Raw genomic sequence first — 20879 nt, 5'->3', positions numbered from 1 at the left:
TATGTTTTTTTCTCACTTCTTTCTTTCTACCTATGTGTCACCTTGGTAGTTCTGATATTTTAGTAACGATTATAATGTATAGCATGTGGCATTTGCTCATGGTTATCACTGTCTATATCCCAAAATGCAATTGTTTTCATCTGTAAAGCCTCATACTAATTGTGTCAATGGTAATTTAAATCAGAACAGTTTCATTTTCAGAAATGTTGGTAAATTAGCTTTTATTGTTTAAAGAACTAGATGGGTGTGTTTTCTCACTATCTAATCATGGCATGGGCTTGTTCAATTACAAAGGAGAGCCTCACACTCTAGGAGTTTAATAACCAACGTTTGACAGACAAGCTGTCTTCATCAGGGTGTAATGACAAACACTGTGGGTCACTAGTTTATATACTTTGAAAGGACACACGCACACAGGTGTCTGTAATCAAGGGGTTGTTCAATGACACGTATTTGTCTCAAATCTATCACACGATGGTTTCATTTCAGAGAGACAAAGAATCATGTGTTTTTTGCTAAACGTTATACATCCGCCTCACTCAGATAAATAAGTAGTTCTACTAGGTTTTACACAGTCAAATGTAACAAATAACTACATATTTAATAAAGAACTTTACACATTTTACATTTGTGACATCAGTATTACAAAAATGTTAATTAATGATAATAATATTGCTTCTTTAACGAGGACAATAGTTTTCAGCTGTGCTAACATAATTGCAAAAGTGTTTTCTAATGATCAATTAGCCTTTTAAAATGATAAACCTGGATTAGCTAACACAACGTGCCATTGGAACACAGGAGTGATGGTTGCTGATAATGGGCCTCTGTACGCCTATGTAGATATTCCAAACAGCCGTTTCCAGCTACAATAGTCATTTACAACATTAACAATGTCTACACTGTATTTCTGATCAATGTTATGTTATTATAATGGACCATGGCTTTTCTTTCAAAAACAAAGACATTTCTAAGTGACCCCAAACTTTTGAACGTTAGTGTATATGCAAAACATTTACATTTGACATTTTAGTGATTAAGCAGATGCTGTTATGCAGGCAGACTTACAGGTGGTGCATTCATCCTAAGATAGCTGGGTGGGACAACAACATAGCACAGTTAAAGATATTTGCAAAAAAATATTGTTTTATTTCACATCTAAAATCTGTGAATTAAAAAAATCTGAGAACAATAATATATTAAGCACACATGAATGTACCCACATGCAATGATTTCTGAAGAAAAAACACAAATGTGAAAACTTGGTTAGATAGGCTAGGGTGAACCCTACAAACCCCAAGACAACCCCAGTGGGCATTTTAGAAGATTCTGACAAACCCCCATCTCCTCCTGAGTTGTGTCCCAGCTGAATACTAGTACATAAACCATGTTTTAAAACTCTCGTTAGCATTTTATTCCCCAGTAAAACTTCCTGAAGCAGAACCACAGCATATGCCTGTACTCCCTTGACACTGGAGGATAACACAACTGTATGCAGCTGTGCACCATTAAGTTGATGTGATTCTGGGGTTTCATTTCTTTGTGGGAGTTGGTTCGCTAGCTGATGTCTCCTCTTCTCCTCTCCGCTCCTCTCCAATCCACTCCTCTTCTCATCTCCTCTCCACTTCTCTCCACTCCACTCCACTCATCTTCTCTTCTCCACTCCTCTCCACTCCACTCCTCTTCTCTTCCCCACTCCTCTCCACTCAACTCCACTCCTCTTCTCTTCTCTTCTCCTCTCCTCTCCACTTCTCTTCTCTTCTCTTCTCCTCTCATCTCCACTCCACTCTTCTCCTCTCATCTCCTCTCCACTTCTCTCCACTCCACTCCACTCATCTTCTCTTCTCCACTCCTCTCCACTCCACTCCTCTCCTCTTCCCCACTCAACTCCACTCCTCTTCTCTTCTCTTCTCTTCTCTTGTCCTCTCCTCTCCTCTCCTCTCCTCTCCTCTCCTCTCCTCTCCTCTCCTCTCCACTCCACTCCACTCCACTCCACTCCACTCTTCTCTTCTCTTCTCTTCTCCACTTCTCTCCACTCCACTCCACTCATCTTCTCTTCTCCACTCCTCTCCACTCCACTCCTCTTCTCTTCCCCACTCCTCTCTACTCAACTCCACTCCTCTTCTCTTCTCTTCTCCTCTCCTCTCCACTCCACTCTTCTCCTCTCATCTCCACTCCACTCCACTCATCTTCTCTTCTCCACTCCTCTCCACTCCACTCCTCTTCTCTTCCCCACTCAACTCCTCTTCTCTTCTCTTCTCTTCTCTTCTCTTCTCTTCTCTTCTCTTCTCTTCTCTTCTCTTCTCTTCTCTTCTCTTCTCTTCTCTTCTCTTCTCTTCTCTTCTCTTCTCTTCTCTTCTCTTCTCTTCTCTTCTCTTCTCTTCTCTTCTCCTCTCCTCTCCTCTCCTCTCCTCTCCTCTCCTCTTCTCTTCTCTTCTCTTCTCTTCTCTTCTCTTCTCTTCTCTTCTCTTCTCTTCTCTTCTCTTCTCTTCTCCTCTCCACTCCACTCCTCTCCTCTCCACTCCACTCCACTCCACTCCACTCCTCACTTCTCTTCTCTTCTCTTCTCTTCTCCTCTCTTCTCCACTTCAATCCTCTCCTCTCCACTCCTCTCCTCCTCTCTGCTCTTCTCCTCTCTTTTCCTCTCATCCTTTCCTCTCCTCCTCTCTCTACAGTTGCTGGCTATCTCTAGAAGGTGGTCTCCTGTATGCCTTTGTTGGACCGGCAGCAGCAGTGGTTCTGGTATGTATTATAGTACTGCTGATTAAAGTACATATTATAGCAATACAGTACTGCTGATTGCAGTATCATTGTATGTTTAGGTTAAGTACTATTCAAGGTTGAAGGTGTCTTAATTATCCCATACATAATATTGGTTTACAGGCAGGATGAGCATACAGTACATACAGTACATACTATCACATATAAAACATAGACTCATTCATTGCCTTTTTGGTTATTGTTGTAAATGTACATTTTGTAAAACAGGAAGTGTTTGCTGAAAGAAAGGTCGATTCTTAGTGTTTACTACAATCACTGTCTACACTCGTAGAAAAAAAAGGTGCTATCTAGGCCCTAAAAGGTTTTTGGGGCTGTGCCCATAGGAGAACCCTTTGAAGAACCCGTTTGGATTCCATTGAAAAAACCTTTCTGCAGAAGGTTCTACATTGAACTCAAAAGGGTTCTACCTGGAACCAAAAAGGAAAAATGATCCTATGGGACTAGCTTTTTTGCCAAGAGTGTAGCCTCCTTCCAAAATCTTGACATTTTTCATCAAAGCAGTTAGCACTGATTAAATTACATTCAAAATACTTGATGTATCCCACAAGGGGCAATTATTGCAAATCTGGTGTTAGTGTTTGAGTTACTGTTTGTCTAAGGAGGTGCTTTTGCTTTGTAAAATAACAGCAGCTGCTGTCAGACAGACAAAGCCTCCCTGAAGGCTCTGGTGTTGGATTGAGGGGAACATAGAGGTCAGGTCTTGCGAGTTAGTACATTTAATGTCAGTGCCATGAGTAAGCCATACAGCCCTAGATGTCACTTTACAACAGAGGAGAGGAAGAATAGAGGAGAGAGACCATAATATAGAGAGATCATGATAGAGGAGAGAGACCATAATATAGAGAGATCATAATATAGAGAGATCATAATAGAGGAGAGAGATCATAATAGAGGAGAGAGATCATTATATAGAGAGATCATAATAGAGGAGAGAGATCATAATATAGAGAGATCATAATAGAGGAGAGAGATCATAATAGAGGAGAGAGATCATAGTAGAGGAGAGAGATCATAGTAGAGGAGAGATCATAATAGAGGAGAGAGATCATAATAGAGGAGAGAGATCATTATATAGAGAGATCATTATATAGAGAGATCATAATATAGAGAGATCATAATAGAGGAGGGAGATCATAATAGAGGAGAGAGATCATAATATAGAAATATCATAATAGAGGAAAGAGATCATAATATAGAGAGATCATTATATAGAGAGATCATAATATAGAGAGATCATAATAGAGGATAGAGATCATAATAGAGGAGAGAGATCATAATTGAGGAGATAGATCATAATAGAAGAGAGAGATCATAATAGAAGAGAGAGATCATAATACAGGAGAGAGATCATAATAGAAGAGAGAGATCATAATAGAGGATAGAGATCATAATAGAGGTGAGAGATCACAATTGAGGAGATAGATCATAATAGAATAGAGAGATCATAATAGAAGAGAGAGATCATAATAGAAGAGAGAGATCATAATACAGGAGAGAGATCATAATAGAAGAGAGAGATCATAATAGAAGAGAGAGATCATAATAGAAGAGAGAGATCATAATACAGGAGAGAGATCATAATAGTTGAAAGAGATCATAATAGAGGAGGGAGATCATAATAGAGGAGAGAGATCATAATAGAGGAGAGAGATCAGAATAGAGGAGAGAGATCAGAATAGAGGAGAGACAGAATGTGTACTGTACACTAATGATGTCAATCACCTTTTGTATTTCACAAGGATAATAACATCTTATTGACATACTAATGCAGCTAACTTTCCTAAAGTACACAAGTGTCTTTAGATGTGACATTGTTCCCTCACCTTACTCCAGGACTGGGGTCCATTCCATTAGGAGGATTGGAGTTGGAATCCACATTTCTGTTTACTTCCTTTATTGAAATGGAAGTGACCCCAATCCTGCCCTGTTCCCCCTGTATGAAAATGTAAATGTCTCCCTTCAGACCTTGACAGTGTCCTCTTAGTGTAATGGAGTCGTGTTGGTGAGTGGGAGAGCCAGGCTGATTCCCACCAGTTACACTGCTTTTCTCTGTAAACAGTTGAATATCAGGGAGTGTAACTAGTTATATGTTTTCATTCGTCTCTGATTCAAACCGGCAACCTTTCAGTTACTGGCCCAGTGCTTTGAACCGGTAGCCCCATATTACTAAATATATTCAAGTTTCCCTCAGGTATATGACTAAATATAGTCAGGTTTCCCTCAGGTATATGACTAAATATATTCAAGATTCCCTCAGGTATATGACTAAATATATTCAGGTTTCCCTCAGGTACATGACTATACCGTATATATTCAGGTTTCCTTCAGGTTTATGACTAAATATATTCAGGTTTCCCTCAGGTACATGACTAAATATATTCAGGTTTCCTTCAGGTATATGACTAAATATATTCAAGATTCCCTCAGGTATATGACTAAATATATTCAGGTTTCCTTCAGGTATATGACTAAATATATTCAGGTTTCCCTCAGGTTTATGACTAAATATATTCAGGTTTCCCTCAGGTATATGACTAAATATATTCAAGATTCCCTCAGGTATATGACTAAATATATTCAGGTTTCCCTCAGGTATATGACTAAATATATTCAGGTTTCCCTCAGGTACATGACTATACCGTATATATTCAGGTTTCCTTCAGGTTTATGACTAAATATATTCAGGTTTCCCTCAGGTACATGACTAAATATATTCAGGTTTCCTTCAGGTATATGACTAAATATATTCAAGATTCCCTCAGGTATATGACTAAATATATTCAAGATTCCCTCAGGTATATGACTAAATATATTCAGGTTTCCTTCAGGTATATGACTAAATATATTCAGGTTTCCTTCAGGTATATGACTAAATATATTCAGGTTTCCTTCAGGTATATGACTAAATATATTCAGGTTTCCCTCAGGTATATGACTAAATATATTCAGGTTTCCTTCAGGTACATGACTAAATATATTCAGGTTTCCCTTCAGGTACATGACTAAATATATTCAGGTTTCCCTCAGGTACATGACTAAATATATTCAGGTTTCCTTCAGGTATATGACTAAATATATTCAGGTTTCCCTCAGGTATATGACTAAATATATTCAGGTTTCCTTCAGGTTTATGACTAAATATATTCAGGTTTCCCTCAGGTACATGACTAAATATATTCAGGTTTCCTTCAGGTATATGACTAAATATATTCAGGTTTCCTTCAGGTACATGACTAAATATATTCAGGTTTCCTTCAGGTATATGACAAAATATATTCAGGTTTCCTTCAGGTACATGACTAAATATATTCAGGTTTCCTTCAGGTACATGACTATACAGTATATGTTCAGGTTTCCTTCAGGTACATGACTAAATATATTCAGGTTTCCCTCAGGTACATGACTATACAGTATATATTCAGGTTTCCTTCAGGTTTATGACTAAATATATTCAGGTTTCCTTCAGGTATATGACTAAATATATTCAGGTTTCCTTCAGGTTTATGACTAAATATATTCAGGTTTCCCTCAGGTACATGACTAAATATATTCAGGTTTCCTTCAGGTTTATGACTAAATATATTCAGGTTTCCCTCAGGTACATGACTAAATATATTCAGGTTTCCTTCAGGTATATGACTAAATATATTCAGGTTTCCTTCAGGTATATGACTAAATATATTCAGGTTTCCTTCAGGTTTATGACTAAATATATTCAGGTTTCCTTCAGGTACATGACTAAATATATTCAGGTTTCCTTCAGGTATATGACTATACAGTATATATTCAGGTTTCCCTCAGGTACATGACTATACAGTATATATTCAGGTTTCCTTCAGGTATATGACTATACAGTATATATTCAGGTTTCCCTCAGGTACATGACTATACAGTATATATTCAGGTTTCCTTCAGGTATATGACTATACAGTATATATTCAGGTTTCCCTCAGGTACATGACTATACAGTATATATTCAGGTTTCCTTCAGGTATATGACTAAATATATTCAGGTTTCCCTCAGGTACATGACTAAATATATTCAGGTTTCCTTCAGGTATATGACTAAATATATTCAGGTTTCCCTCAGGTATATGAATATGTATGTGAAGGTGTTCCTTCTCTATGAACAGGTCAACATGGTGATTGGTATCCTGGTGTTCAACAAGCTGGTCTCCAGAGACGGGATTCTGGAGAAGAAGCCGAAGCATCGAGCTGGGTAAGAAACCACCTACAGCAAAGATATAGAATCTCTATTCTATTCTATTTCTATGACCTGTAGTATGTCTGAAGCAGCTGGGTAAGAGAGCACCTACTTATACAATACATTGTGATACACAACAAAGACAGACAGCAACTAGTCATTCTTCCTTATTTAGTTATACTTCCTTATATGGACATTGAACTACTCCGTGTTGGCTGGAGTGTTGACTGTATAGTCCTAAGATCTGCAGTGGTCTACTTCTCCAGTCCTTTAGTATACATTGTAGTCTGACTCCCCCCCACCACACATTCACACAGACCCTCTGAATCTCTTCATTTTCCATATGGAGATTAGGCCTCGTTCTTTACTCTGTCTGATGGGAGAACATTAGAGGCATCAACATAAAGAGGTCACATCTCTCTGGGGGAGACGACGTGTGTGTGTGTGTGTGTGTGTGTGTGTGTGTGCGTGTGTGTGTGGAGAGTAGGGGGGAGACGTGGCAGAATCAGTCCATAATGAAAATAGTTTAAAACGCCCACCACCCACAGGTCCCCAGATTGGCCCTGACTACTACTAACGAGATACACATCTGGAATGAGTTATTTTCTGTCGTCTTCTTGTTGGTTGGTACACCAGCATCCCTGTTAAACAGCCCCACATAAAGACTGGTTTATACTCGGTCTAACAACATGTCTGTAGACCACTAGAATGTGACAACTGTCCACAGACAGTCCTTAGATCTACTGTAAACCAGCCTTATGTCATCTTGTCATGTGTTTTTAGAACACTTTGGCCCTGCCTGACTACTACTAGTGTGATACAGAAAGTTGGGATGCCATTCCTAGTGATGTTTTTGTCACTAACGTCATTTTATGTCTTCATCTTGATGCGTGTTAATCCCAAAGCCCTCTACAACACCCACGCTAACATTGGCCATGTCTGTCTGGAAACTGCTAACATGAAAAGTTGTGGGTGCTACTGTTTTTCCTTTGTGTGGTGTTGAGGTCTGTGGGGCCCATTTTCAGTGTTTACTAAATGAAAAATGCAATTAATGATTTTTTCAATCTGGACTCGTTGGCCTTGGCTCATTTTCTGTGAAGAACATATAAAATAACACCTTTTTATTGAGTGCACACTGTGAAACTACACAATACATTTTTTATTTATTGTATTTTTTTATTTAACCATTACTAACTTGGCAAGTCTTGCGGGAACCTGCACGATGTTATTACAGTATATTATTTCGATACATTGTCAAAAAAAAAAAAAAAATGTCCAAACTCTCCCCCAGGCGGCAGGTGCAAATTGGGTGAGGAACACAACAGAGAAATAGCTTTGCATGTCTGGCTCATCACCACAATGAATCAGTAAGGCAAAAATCACCTCTGCTCAGAGAGACTTCAAAATAATTTTTGCAGAGAGAGAAGATGGTGTGGAAAGAGTGTTTTCCACTTTGGAAGATGAAGCATTTTCAGAATATGAGGATCATGTTTCTGTCAATTCAGAGTCGGACAGTGAGTTGGAAGAATAGGATGAGATTGACCCTCAGCCAGCCCCAGGACCAGCCCGTCATCAACCAGCCCCAGGACCAGCCCGTCAGCAACCAGCCCCAGGACCAGCCCGTCAGCAATCAGCCCCAGGACCAGCCCGTCAGCAACCAGCCCCAGCACCCAGCCCCAGGACCAACCTGTCAGCAACCAGCCCCAGGACCAGCCCGTCAGCAATCAGCCCCAGGACCAGCCCGTCAGCAACCAGCCCCAGGACCAGCCCATCAGCAACCAGCTCCAGGACCAGCCCGTCAGCAACCAGGACCAGCCTGTCAGCAACCAGCCCCAGGACCAGCCCATCAGCAACCAGCCCCAGGACCAGCCCTTCAGCAACCAACCAGCCCCAGGACCAGACCATCAGCAACCAGCCCCAGGACCAGCCCGTCAGCAACCAGCCCCAGGACCAGCCCGTCAGCAACCAGGACCAGGACCAGCCCTTCAGAAACCAGCCCCAGGACCAGCCCATCAGCAGCCAACCATACCCAGGACCAGTCCGTCAGCAGCCAACCATACCCAGGACCAGTCCGTCAGTAACCTACAGGAGGAGAAATATGGATGTCAAAACATTTTGAAATTGAATGGTCTTCTTGTCCAAGGAATGGACCACCCCTCATGACTGCCAATGTGATAAAGATACACCCAGGACCATCCCTCATGACTGCCAATGTGATAAAGATACACCCAGGACCACCCCTCATGGCTGCCAATGTGATAAAGATACACCCAGGACCATCCCTCATGACTGCCAATGTGATAAAGATACACCCAGGACCACCCCTCATGGCTGCCAATGTGATAAAGATACACCCAGGACCACCCCTCATGACTGCCAATGCGATAAAGATACACCCAGGACCATCCCTCATGACTGCCAATGTGATAAAGATACACCCAGGACCACCCCTCATGGCTGCCAATGTGATAAAGATACACCCAGGACCACCCCTCATGGCTGCCAATGTGATAAAGATACACCCAGGACCACCCCTCATGACTGCCAATGTGATAAAGATACACCCAGGACCACCCCTCATGACTGCCAATGTGATAAAGATACACCCAGGACCACCCCTCATGGCTGCCAATGTGATAAAGATACACCCAGGACCACCCCTCATGGCTGCCAATGTGATAAAGATACACCCAGGACCATCCCTCATGGCTGCCAATGTGATAAAGATACAACCAGGACCATCCCTCATGACTGCCAATGTGATAAAGATACACCCAGAACCACCCCTCATGACTGCCAATGTGATAAAGATACACCCAGGACCATCCCTCATAGCTGCCAATGTGATAAAGATACAACCAGGACCATCCCTCATGGCTGCCAATGTGATAAAGATACACCCAGGACCACCCCTCATGGCTGCCAATGTGATAAAGATACAACCAGGACCATCCCTCATGACTGCCAATGTGATAAAGATACAACCAGGACCATCCCTCATGACTGCCAATGTGATAAAGATACACCCAGGACCATCCCTCATGGCTGCCAATGTGATAAAGATACACCCAGGACCATCCCTCATGGCTGCCAATGTGATAAAGATACAACCAGGACCACCCCTCATGACTGCCAATGTGATAAAGATACACCCAGGACCACCCCTCATGACTGCCAATGTGATAAAGATACACCCAGGACCATCCCTCATGGCTGCCAATGTGATAAAGATACACCCAGGACCATCCCTCATGGCTGCCAATGTGATAAAGATACAACCAGGACCACCCCTCATGGCTGCCAATGTGATAAAGATACAACCAGGACCATCCCTCATGACTGCCAATGTGATAAAGATACAACCAGGACCATCCCTCATGGCTGCCAATGTGATAAAGATACACCCAGGACCATCCCTCATGACTGCCAATGTGATAAAGATACAACCAGGACCATCCCTCATGGCTGCCAATGTGATAAAGATACACCCAGGACCACCCCTCATGACTGCTAATGTGATAAAGATACAACCAGGACCATCCCTCATGGCTGCCAATGTGATAAAGATACACCCAGGACCACCCCTCATGACTGCCAATGTGATAAAGATACACCCAGGACCACCCCTCATGACTGCCAATGTGATAAAGATACACCCAGGACCACCCCTCATGACTGCCAATGTGATAAAGATACAACCAGGACCACCCCTCATGACTGCCAATGTGATAAAGATACACCCAGGACCACCCCTCATGACTGCCAATGTGATAAAGATACACCCAGGACCACCCCTCATGACTGCCAATGTGATAAAGATACAACCAGGACCACCCCTCATGGTGCAAGAAATACATTTGCAACACACACACAGTTAAACTCTGTCCCTCATGTGGTGTGTAGACCGGCCTTGATTTGTGTTCAATGGGGCTCATTTATCATTTCCATAAAATACTGTAGGAATATTTGTCCTTCCAATGTGTTCAGTTCAAAGCAATAAACATCAATTGTGATGAAAACCTTGTTTCATTTATATTTGTTCAAGATAAACATGATTTATTCCACCCATGTCTTGATTATAATTTATTTTTGTTTATAGCGCTTGAATAGATAAATGAGTTAAATGGCAAATATGAACCATGTATGCTGTCTATATTGCTTGTAATTGATATAAGTCAACATCTAAGTATGAATTATTAAGTATTTTTACATAAATTGTTATGGCTGTATTGTTTTATAACCCCAAAATGTTGTGTGTCCATCAGACCCGTGAACATTGGGTGAATAGCATGAACACCACACAAGGGTTAAAAACACGGACAAATTCGCCCTAGATTCTGCTAATATGATAGAGAACGTTGGGATGGTGTAGTGCTGCTTCTTCACTACTGTCATCACTAGTGTCCACGTGTTGAATGAGAGAACAGAAGGAATGCTATGCTAGTCATAGTGCTGCTTCTTCACTACTGTCATCACTAGTGTCCACATGTTGTATGAGAGAACAGAAGGAATGCTATGCTAGTCATAGTGCTGCTTCTTCACTACTATCATCACTAGTGTCCATGTTGTATGAGAGAACAGAAGGAATGCTATGCTAGTCATAGTGCTGCTTCTTCACTAAACACTGTTGTTTTGTTGTTTGTTGTCCCACAGACCGATGAACGAGCCCCATACAGGGTTAACTCTGAAATGTGCCAAGTGTGGTGTGGTGTCCACCACTGCTCTCTCTGCAACTACAGCCAGTAATGCCATGTAAGTTCTCTCTTACAGGACATCGATGCCTGGCACTGGGAATTCATGAGATTAACTGTGTGTGCATTTGTGTGCATGACTGGTCACATGGTCTCTGTGTGTGTGTGTGTGTGTGTGTGTGTGTGTGTGTGTGTGTGTGTCTGGACCAAGACCTTGGAAGATCTACAGAGAATGAACAGGACAGAAAATGTGTCCTTGCGTAGATAGCTAATGTTAGACCTACAGTAGAGTACTGGGCAGTCAGACAGTAATGTTAGACCTGTAGTAGATTACTGGGCAGTCAGACAGTAATGTTAGACCTGTAGTAGAGTACTGGACAGTCAGACAGTAATGTTAGACCTGTAGTAGAGTACTGGGCAGTCAGACAGTAATGTTAGACCTATAGTAGAGTACTGGACGAGTCAGACAGTAATGTTAGACCTGTAGTAGAGTACTGGGCAGTCAGACAGTAATGTTAGACCTGTAGTAGAGTACTGGGTAGTCAGACAGTAATGTTAGACCTGTAGTAGAGTACTGGGTAGTCAGACAGTAATGTTAGACCTGTAGTAGAGTACTGGGCAGTCAGACAGTAATGTCTTGCATGTCAGAGAGACAACAGAACACTATCTGGTAAGAGAGTATGTGTCCTTACACAGTAGATGATGGTTCTGGTGCTTCTGTATTTGTAGACTGAACTGCTGGCTTTGTGAGTCATTAGTCTGGCCCGGCAGTAATGTATTCTATCTACAAGAAAGACCACTGTAGTAGTCTGGCCAGGCAGTAATGTCTTCTATCTACAAGAAAAACCACTGTAGTAGTCTGGCCAGGCAGTAATGTCTTCTATCTACAAGAAAAACCACTGTAGTAGTCTGGCCAGGCAGTAATGTCTTCTATCTACAAGAAAGACCACTGTGATAGAATACATTACTGCCTGGCCAGACTATCTACAAGAAAGACCACTGTAGTAGTCTGGCCAGGCAGTAATGTATTCTATCTACAAGAAAGACCACTGTAGTAGTCTGGCCAGGCAGTAATGTCTTCTATCTACAAGAAAAACCACTGTAGTAGTCTGGCCAGGCAGTAATGTCTTCTATTTACAAGAAAGACCACTGTAGTAGTCTGGCCAGGCAGTAATGTATTCTATCTACAAGAAAGACCACTGTAGTAGTCTGGCCAGGCAGTAATGTATTCTATCTACAATAAAGACCACTGTAGTAGTCTGGCCAGGCAGTAATGTCTTCTATCTACAAGAAACACCACTGTAGTAGTCTGGCCAGGCAGTAATGTCTTCTATCTACAAGAAAGACAACTGTAGTAGTCTGGCCAGGCAGTAATGTCTTCTATCTACAAGAAAGACCACTGTAGTAGTCTGGCCAGGCAGTAATGTATTCTATCTACAAGAAAGACCACTGTAGTAGTCTGGCCAGGCAGTAATGTCTTCTATCTACAAGAAAAACCACTGTAGTAGTCTGGCCAGGCAGTAATGTCTTCTATCTACAAGAAAGACCACTGTGATAGTCTGGCCAGGCAGTAATGTCTTCTATTTACAAGAAAGACCACTGTAGTAGTCTGGCCAGGCAGTAATGTATTCTATCTACAAGAAAGACCACTGTAGTAGTCTGGCCAGGCAGTAATGTCTTCTATCTACAAGAAAGACCACTGTAATAGTCTGGCCAGGCAGTAATGTCTTCTATCTACAAGAAAGACCACTGTAGTAGTCTGGCCAGGCAGTAATGTCTTCTATCTACAAGAGAGACCACTGCAGTAGTCTGGCCAGGCAGTAATGTCTTCTATCTACAAGAAAGACCACTGTAGTAGTCTGGCCAGGCAGTAATGTCTTCTATCTACAAGAGAGATCACTGTAGTAGTCTGGCAAGGCAGTAATGTCTTCTATCTACAAGAAAGACAACTGTAGTAGTCTGGCCAGGCAGTAATGTATTCTATCTACAAGAAAGACCACTGTAGTAGTCTGGCCAGGCAGTAATGTCTTCTATCTACAAGAAAGACCACTGTAGTAGTCTGGCCAGGCAGTAATGTCTTCTATCTACAAGAAAGACCACTGTAGTAGTCTGGCCAGGCAGTAATGTCTTCTATCTACAAGAAAGACAACTGTAGTAGTCTGGCCAGGCAGTAATGTCTTCTATCTACAAGAAAGACCACTGTAGTAGTCTGGCCAGGCAGTAATGTCTTCTATCTACAAGAAAGACCACTGTAGTAGTCTGGCCAGGCAGTAATGTCTTCTATCTACAAGAAAGACCACTGTAGTAGTCTGGCCAGGCAGTAATGTCTTCTATCTACAAGAAAGACCACTGTAATAGTCTGGCCAGGCAGTAATGTCTTCTATCTACAAGAAAGACCACTGTAGTAGTCTGGCCAGGCAGTAATGTCTTATATCTACAAGAAAGACCACTGTAGTAGTCTGGCCAGGCAGTAATGTCTTCTCTCTACAAGAAAGATCACTGTAGTAGTCTGGCCAGGCAGTAATGTATTTTATCTACAATAAAGACCACTGTAGTAGTCTGGCCAGGCAGTAATGTCTTAGATCTACAAGAAAGACCACTGTAGTAGTTTGGCCAGGCAGTAATGTCTTCTATCTACAAGAAAGACCACTGTAGTAGTCTGGCCAGGCAGTAATGTCTTCTATCTACAAGAAAGACCACTGTAGTAGTCTGGCCAGGCAGTAATGTCTTCTATTTACAAGAAAGACCACTGTAGTAGTCTGGCCTGGCAGTAATGTCTTCTATCTACAAGAAAGAACACTGTAGTAGCCTGGCCAGGCAGTAATGTCTTATGTGATCTGATGTGTGCCAGGTTAACCTCTATCCCCTGTCTCCCCCTGTTTCCCCTCTCCCACACTCTCCTTCCCTTGCCCCTCTCCCGCCCACTCTCTCCCCTCCCTCCACCCTCTCCCGCCCCCTCTCTCCCATCCCCCTCTATCCTTTCCTCCTCTCTCCTTCCCTCTGTCAGGGCCTCTCTGTGGAGTTCCTGTGTGGTTCTGCCTCTGCTGGCTCTGACCTGGATGTCTGCGGTGCTGGCCATGACAGACAAGCGCTCCATCCTATTTCAGATCCTCTTCTCTGTCTTCGACTCGTTGCAGGGCTTTGTCATCGTCATGGTGCACTGTATCCTGAGGAAAGAGGTAAGGAATAGAGAGGGAAGAGGGAGAGAGGAGGGAGAGGGAGGTATATTGAGGAAGTGAGGGAAGGAGAGGGGAGAGGAGGGAGAGGGAGTTATTGGGGAAGGAGAGGGAGAGGGGGAGATGGGAGAGGGTAGGGAGAGGGAGGTATTGGGGAAGTGTGGGAAGGAGAGGTAGAGGGCGAGAGGGGAGAGGGAGAGGGAAGTATTGGGGAAGTGAGGAAAGGTGAGGGGGAAGAGGAGGGAGGGGGAGAGGGGAGAGAGGAGGGAGAGGGGAGAGAGGAGGGAGAGGGGGGTATTGGGGAAGGAGAGGGAGAGGGGAGAGGGAAGTATTGGGGAAGTGAGGAAAGGTGAGGGGGAGAGGAGGGAGAGGGGGAGAGGGAAGTATTGGGGAAGTGAGGGAAGGTGAGGGGGGAGGAGGGAGAGGGAAGTATTGGGGAAGTGAGGAAAGGTGAGGGGGAGAGGAGGGAGAGGGAGAAAGAGGTCTTGGGGAAGTGAGGGAAGGACAAGGGGAGGTGTGTATGTGTTGGGGATAATGGGATACTCTTTCAGTAGGATTCTGTTCATAGTGCACAACATATCAACATTACCCCCCAAAAATACTTTACAACTGGATATAAAAATGAATGTTTCTTATTGGACCAATTCAGATAGAATCACCCCATTTTACACTTGGTGCCAAATTAACATGGCCCTGTGTCACAACGTTTTGTTGACCCTTAAACATGTTTAATCCCTCTTATCTCTTGTGGCCACACACACACACACTTCATGTTTTCCATTCGGCCCTAACTACAGTATTTATTAGGAGATTATTAGGAGATTAGTGATCTGGCCCAGATTAATTCCAGATGTGTTGTTTACAGTGTCTTGCGAAAGTATTCACCCCCTTTGGCATTTTTCCTATTTTGTTGCCTTACAACCTGGAATTAAAATATATTTTGGAGGGGTTGTATATCATTTTATTTACACAACATGCCTACCACTTTGATGATGCAAAATATTTTTTTTGTGTGAAACAAACAAGAAATAAGACAAAAAAAATAGAACATTTGAGTATGCATAACTATTCACCCCCCCCCCCCCCCCCAAAGTCAATACTTTGTAGAGCTTTTGCAGCAATTATCTCTGCAAGTCTCTTGGGGTATTTCTCTATACCCATCTAGCCATTGGGATTGTTGCCCATTCTTCAAGGCAAAACTGCTCCAGCTCTTTCAAGCTGGATGGGTTATTGCTGGTGTACAGCAATCTTTAAGTCATACCACAGATTCTCAATTGGATTGAGGTCTGGGCTTTGACTAGGCCATTCCAAGACATTTAAATGTTTCCCCACTCGAGTGTTGCTTTAGCAGTATGCTTAGAGTCATTGTCCTGCTGGAAGGTGAACCTCCGTCCCAGTCTCAAATCTCTGGAAGGCTGAAGCAGGTTTCCCTCAAGAATTTCCCTGTATTTAGAGCCACCCATCATTCCTTCAATTCTGACCAGTTTCCCAGTCCCTGCCAATTAAAAACATCCCCACAGCATGTTGCTGCCACCACCATGCTTCACTGTGTGGATGGGGTTCTCAGGATGATGAGAGGTGTTGGGTTTGTGCCAGACATAGTGTTTTCCTTGATGGTCAAAAAGCTAAATTTTAGTCTCATCTGACCAGAATACCTTCTTCCATATGTTTGGGGAGTCTCCCACATGCCTTTTGGTGAACATCAAACATGTTTGCTTATTCTTTTCTTTAAGCAATGGCTTTTTTTCTGGCCACTCTTCTGTAAAGCCCAGCTCTGTGGAGTGTACAGCTTAAAGTGGTCTTATGGACAGATACTCCAATCTCCGCTGTGCAGCTCCTTCAGGGTTATCGTTGGTCTCTTTGTTGCCTCTCTGATTAATGCCCTCCCTGCCTGGTCTGTGTGTTTTGGTGGGCGGCTCTCTCTTGGCAGGTTTGTTGTGGTGCCATATTCTTTCCATTTTTTAATAATGGATTTAATGGTGCTCCGTGGGATGTTCGAAGTTTGGGATATTATTTTATAACCCAACCATGATCTGTACTTCTCCAAAACTTTGTCCCTAAACTGTTTGGAGAGCTCCTTGATCTTCATGGTTCCACTTGCTTGGTGGTGCCCCTTGCTTAGTGGTGTTGCAGACTCTGGGGCCTTTAGAACAGGGATCATGTGACAGATCATATGACACTTAGATTGCACGCATGTGGACTTTATTTAATTATGTGACTTCTGAAGGTAATTGGTTGCACCAGATCTTATATAGGGGCTTCATAGCTTCATATTTTTTTCATTTCAATTCACCAATTTGCAATGTTTTGTGTATGTCCATTACATGAAATCCAAATAAAAATCAATTTAAATTACAGGTTGTAATGCAACAAAGTAGGAAAAATGCCAAGGGGGATGAATACTTTTGCAAGGCCCTGTACATCACTTTCCTGTTAACCTGCCCCCCCCCCCTCCTCCCCCCTGTAATTAATCTGTAGCTGTAATCACTGTGAGCAAGGTCAAGAGGTTACAGCAGGAACAATTGAGCATGTTTTCAGAAACTAAAATACACATGATATATAATATTATACTTATGTCAAGTGCTCTAATACATCACTTTCCTGTTAACCTGCCCCTCCCCTTTGAATGTAGCTGTAATCACTGTGAGCAAGGTCAAGAGGTTACAGCAGGAACAGTAGAGGATGTTTTTACTCTCTACTGTCTTGGCCATAGCCTGTCAGAAACTAAAATGTCAAGTGTCTAATACTACTTCTATGTTGCTTCGCTTTCCCCAGGTCCAAGATGCTTTCAGATGTCGTCTCAGAAACTGTCAGGACCCCAGAAACTGTCAGGACCCCCTCAACGCTGACAACACTGGAACTTTCCCCAATGGTCATGCTCAGATTATGGTACGATAACACCAGCACTGTATAACCCTCAACCCAGTGGTGGCTGGTTTCCATTTTCAATGGGGAGGACGGGCTCGGGGTCATGGCTGGAACTGAAATAAATGGAATGGACTCAAACACATGGTTTCCATGTGTTCAATACCATTCCAGTTCATTCATTCCATCCATTATATGTACCGTCCTCCCCTCACCAGCCTCCTCTGTGCTCAACCAAAGCCTATACCTGCTTTTATATTTGAAACAAAGGAGCACATCCACATGATCACGAGTAAAATGTGAATTGATGTCAATGAGACTAAGTCTGAAATGGCACCCTATTCCCTATATAGTGCACTATTTTTGACCAGGGCCAATGGGGAATAGGGTGCCATTTGGGACACACACCAAGTGAAAATTCCACTTAAATGGAGGTTAGGATTTGCTTCTAACAGCTGATTCACACTATAGGGTTGAACTGAACCGTACTGTGCTGGCTCTGGCTAGGAGACATTCTTTTCACATTGTCCTTTCCAGTATGTTTCCAGCAACTGTGGTGGATGCCTGACCAGGCCAGGGCAGTACGGCTCGGCAGGGATCGCCTTGGCTCAGCTCAGTGTGAAAAGGGTATAGTATTACAAACCCTCAAGACAAGCCTTCATAGCAGGGTTGGGATCCATTCCATTTCAATTCAGTCAATTAAGGAAGTAAACTGAAATTCCAAAGCTGCTGGTTGGGCTGGATGAGGCATTGTTACCCGTCTTTACAAATACTGTAGCTGCTTTAGCTCAACTGCAATTACACACAGTGTAGACCAGCACGTGGCCCTGGCCCCTGTAACAGATCACACACATGCACAAGCTTACACACACACACACTTTAATAAATGAGATCCATTTTCCAACTTCCTGGATTCATTTTGATTAAACTCATTTGTCACTTTCGTCAAGCGTCAATTTTCATCATTTTACCAAGCCCCCTCTCCATTGTCACACACACGCACGTATGCACGCACGCACGCACACACGCACACACGCACACACGCACACACACAGTAATAAAGCACCAGTTGTTTGAATGACCTTTGTAACGCCACACCAAATCTCTTGATCCAGCAGAACGCCAACTGCCAACGACCTTCGCTCATCATAACTATCGTCTGATCTACCCAACGTTGTATTCTAATATCCTCCTACACAGATTGAATTAATTTCCACTGTTGTAGAATGGTGTGTTGGCTGTCGGAGTGCCCCCGGTTCAATAGAATCATTTCCAGAGAACAAACAGTGATTCGTTCCCAATCGCTGTTTTAGTGTTACAAATTCCCTGTTATATGCAGGCGTGTTGCTATATAGTTGGGAACGGAGCAGGGAGAATAGGACCATTAAGTTGACAGTAACTGACCCAAACAGGGAAAGGAAATAGATGCAATGAAACTCCTCCTATATAAAGATGACATGTTAAATCTGAGTCAAAAGAGCTTGTTATTGGGATTGTTCTATTGACTTCATTCATCTCAACACTGCATGTGGCTGGAGTTGTTCTAGGTTTCTTTTATGATGTCATAGTGTAACAATCATCTCGGATCTCAAACCATGCTACAATATTAAGGTTAAAAGAAATGCTGTGTTTCTATGAGGGTGACCAAGGCAAGACAGACTAAATGAACACAGTGAGCAACATAAGCATATGGTCATAGTATGTGTATCATTTCACAAAACCAATTCAAATAGACACAAAATCAAGTTCAGGAAGTCTAAATCCCAAATAGAATCCCAATGAAAAATAGTCTGAAAGTCAATGAAAAAGTCAAAATAAGAAATCCCCCTTCAAAATGCAAAAATCCAAGTCATTCAAATAAAAATCCAATCAGCAGGATAGATCTCACCGGATGGTTGAGGGAGAGGGAAATCCGACCCTGGGTAGATTTCCTCACAACAGCTCTGCTCATCTTACAAATAGGAGTAAAAATCAACAATAACAAACTAAAATAATTCCCTGGAATGGATAGATCTAGGTTGCTTAAAAGCACAGGTGGGTCCTTAATTGAGGATGGGCTATTAGTAATGGATGGAACGGAATTTATGGATTGGTATCCAACACATGGATTCCTTGTGTTTGATGCCATTCCATTTAATCCATTCCAGCTATTATTATAAGCTGGCCTCCACTCAGCAGCCTCCTGTGCTTAAAAAGTTTTCCACACAAATAGAACCTCAGCCAGTTACACGCCAAACATTTCCCCAAACTGCTACTTTTTTCTTAAAGGGACAAGCCCTATTAAAGGGATAGTCCAGCAAAATGTGCAAATAAGGCAAAAAGAACTGGCAGATGCATAACATAACATATACATAACATAACAGATACATAACAGATATATAATATAACAGATACATAATATAACCGATACATAACATAACAGATTCATAACATAACAGATACATAACAGATACATAACATAACAGATATATAACATAACAGATACATAACAGATACATAACATATACATAACAGATATATAATATAACAGATACATAACAGATACATAACAGATATATAACATAACAGATATATAACATAACAGATACATAATATAACAGATTCATAACATAACATATACATAACAGATACATAACAGATACATAATATAACAGATTCATAACATAACATATACATAACAGATACAAAACAGATACATAATATAACAGATACATAACATAACATATACATAACAGATACAAAACAGATACATAACAGATACATAATATAACAGATATATAACATAACAGATACATAACAGATACATAACAGATACATAACATAACAGATACATAACAGATACATAACAGATACATAACATAACATATACATAACAGATACAAAACAGATACATAACAGATACATAATATAACAGATACATAACATAACATATACATAACAGATACAAAACAGATACATAACAGATACATAATATAACAGATATATAACATAACAGATACATAACAGATACATAACAGATATATAACATAACAGATACATAACAGATACATAACAGATACATAACATAACATATACATAACAGATACAAAACAGATACATAACAGATACATAATATAACAGATACATAACATAACATATACATAACAGATACAAAACAGATAC

At 41.8% G+C, this 20879-nt stretch overlaps 1 protein-coding gene and 1 pseudogene across 22 annotated transcripts in view; both read left to right on the top strand.

Moving 5' to 3' along the window:
* The window catches only part of LOC110531925 (adhesion G protein-coupled receptor B3), a 351790-nt gene that overhangs the window by 311454 nt on the left and 19457 nt on the right, over nt 1-20879 (top strand). For 14 of the 22 annotated variants that reach the window (XM_090217639.1, XM_090217638.1, XM_090217634.1 and 11 more), the window contains 6 exons: nt 2676-2742; nt 6915-7000; nt 11639-11737; nt 14684-14855; nt 17628-17741; nt 18255-18344. In XM_090217639.1, coding sequence (XP_090073765.1) covers nt 2676-2742; nt 6915-7000; nt 11639-11737; nt 14684-14855; nt 17628-17741; nt 18255-18344 — 628 coding nt within the window. The remainder of the gene's footprint in view (nt 1-2675; nt 2743-6914; nt 7001-11638; nt 11738-14683; nt 14856-17627; nt 17742-18254; nt 18345-20879) is intronic. The other 8 variants (XM_090217632.1, XM_090217636.1, XM_090217630.1 and 5 more) reach the window with 1 other exon arrangement.
* LOC149972628 (uncharacterized) lies at nt 8285-9155 on the top strand (annotated as a pseudogene).

This window comes from Oncorhynchus mykiss, chromosome 23, assembly GCF_057628025.1.
Source record: "Oncorhynchus mykiss isolate SJ-2025 chromosome 23, ASM5762802v1, whole genome shotgun sequence".
Lineage (NCBI taxonomy): Eukaryota > Metazoa > Chordata > Actinopteri > Salmoniformes > Salmonidae > Oncorhynchus > Oncorhynchus mykiss.
The sequence above is the reverse complement of the archived record's forward strand: the minus strand, read 5'-3'. Positions and strand labels throughout refer to the sequence as shown.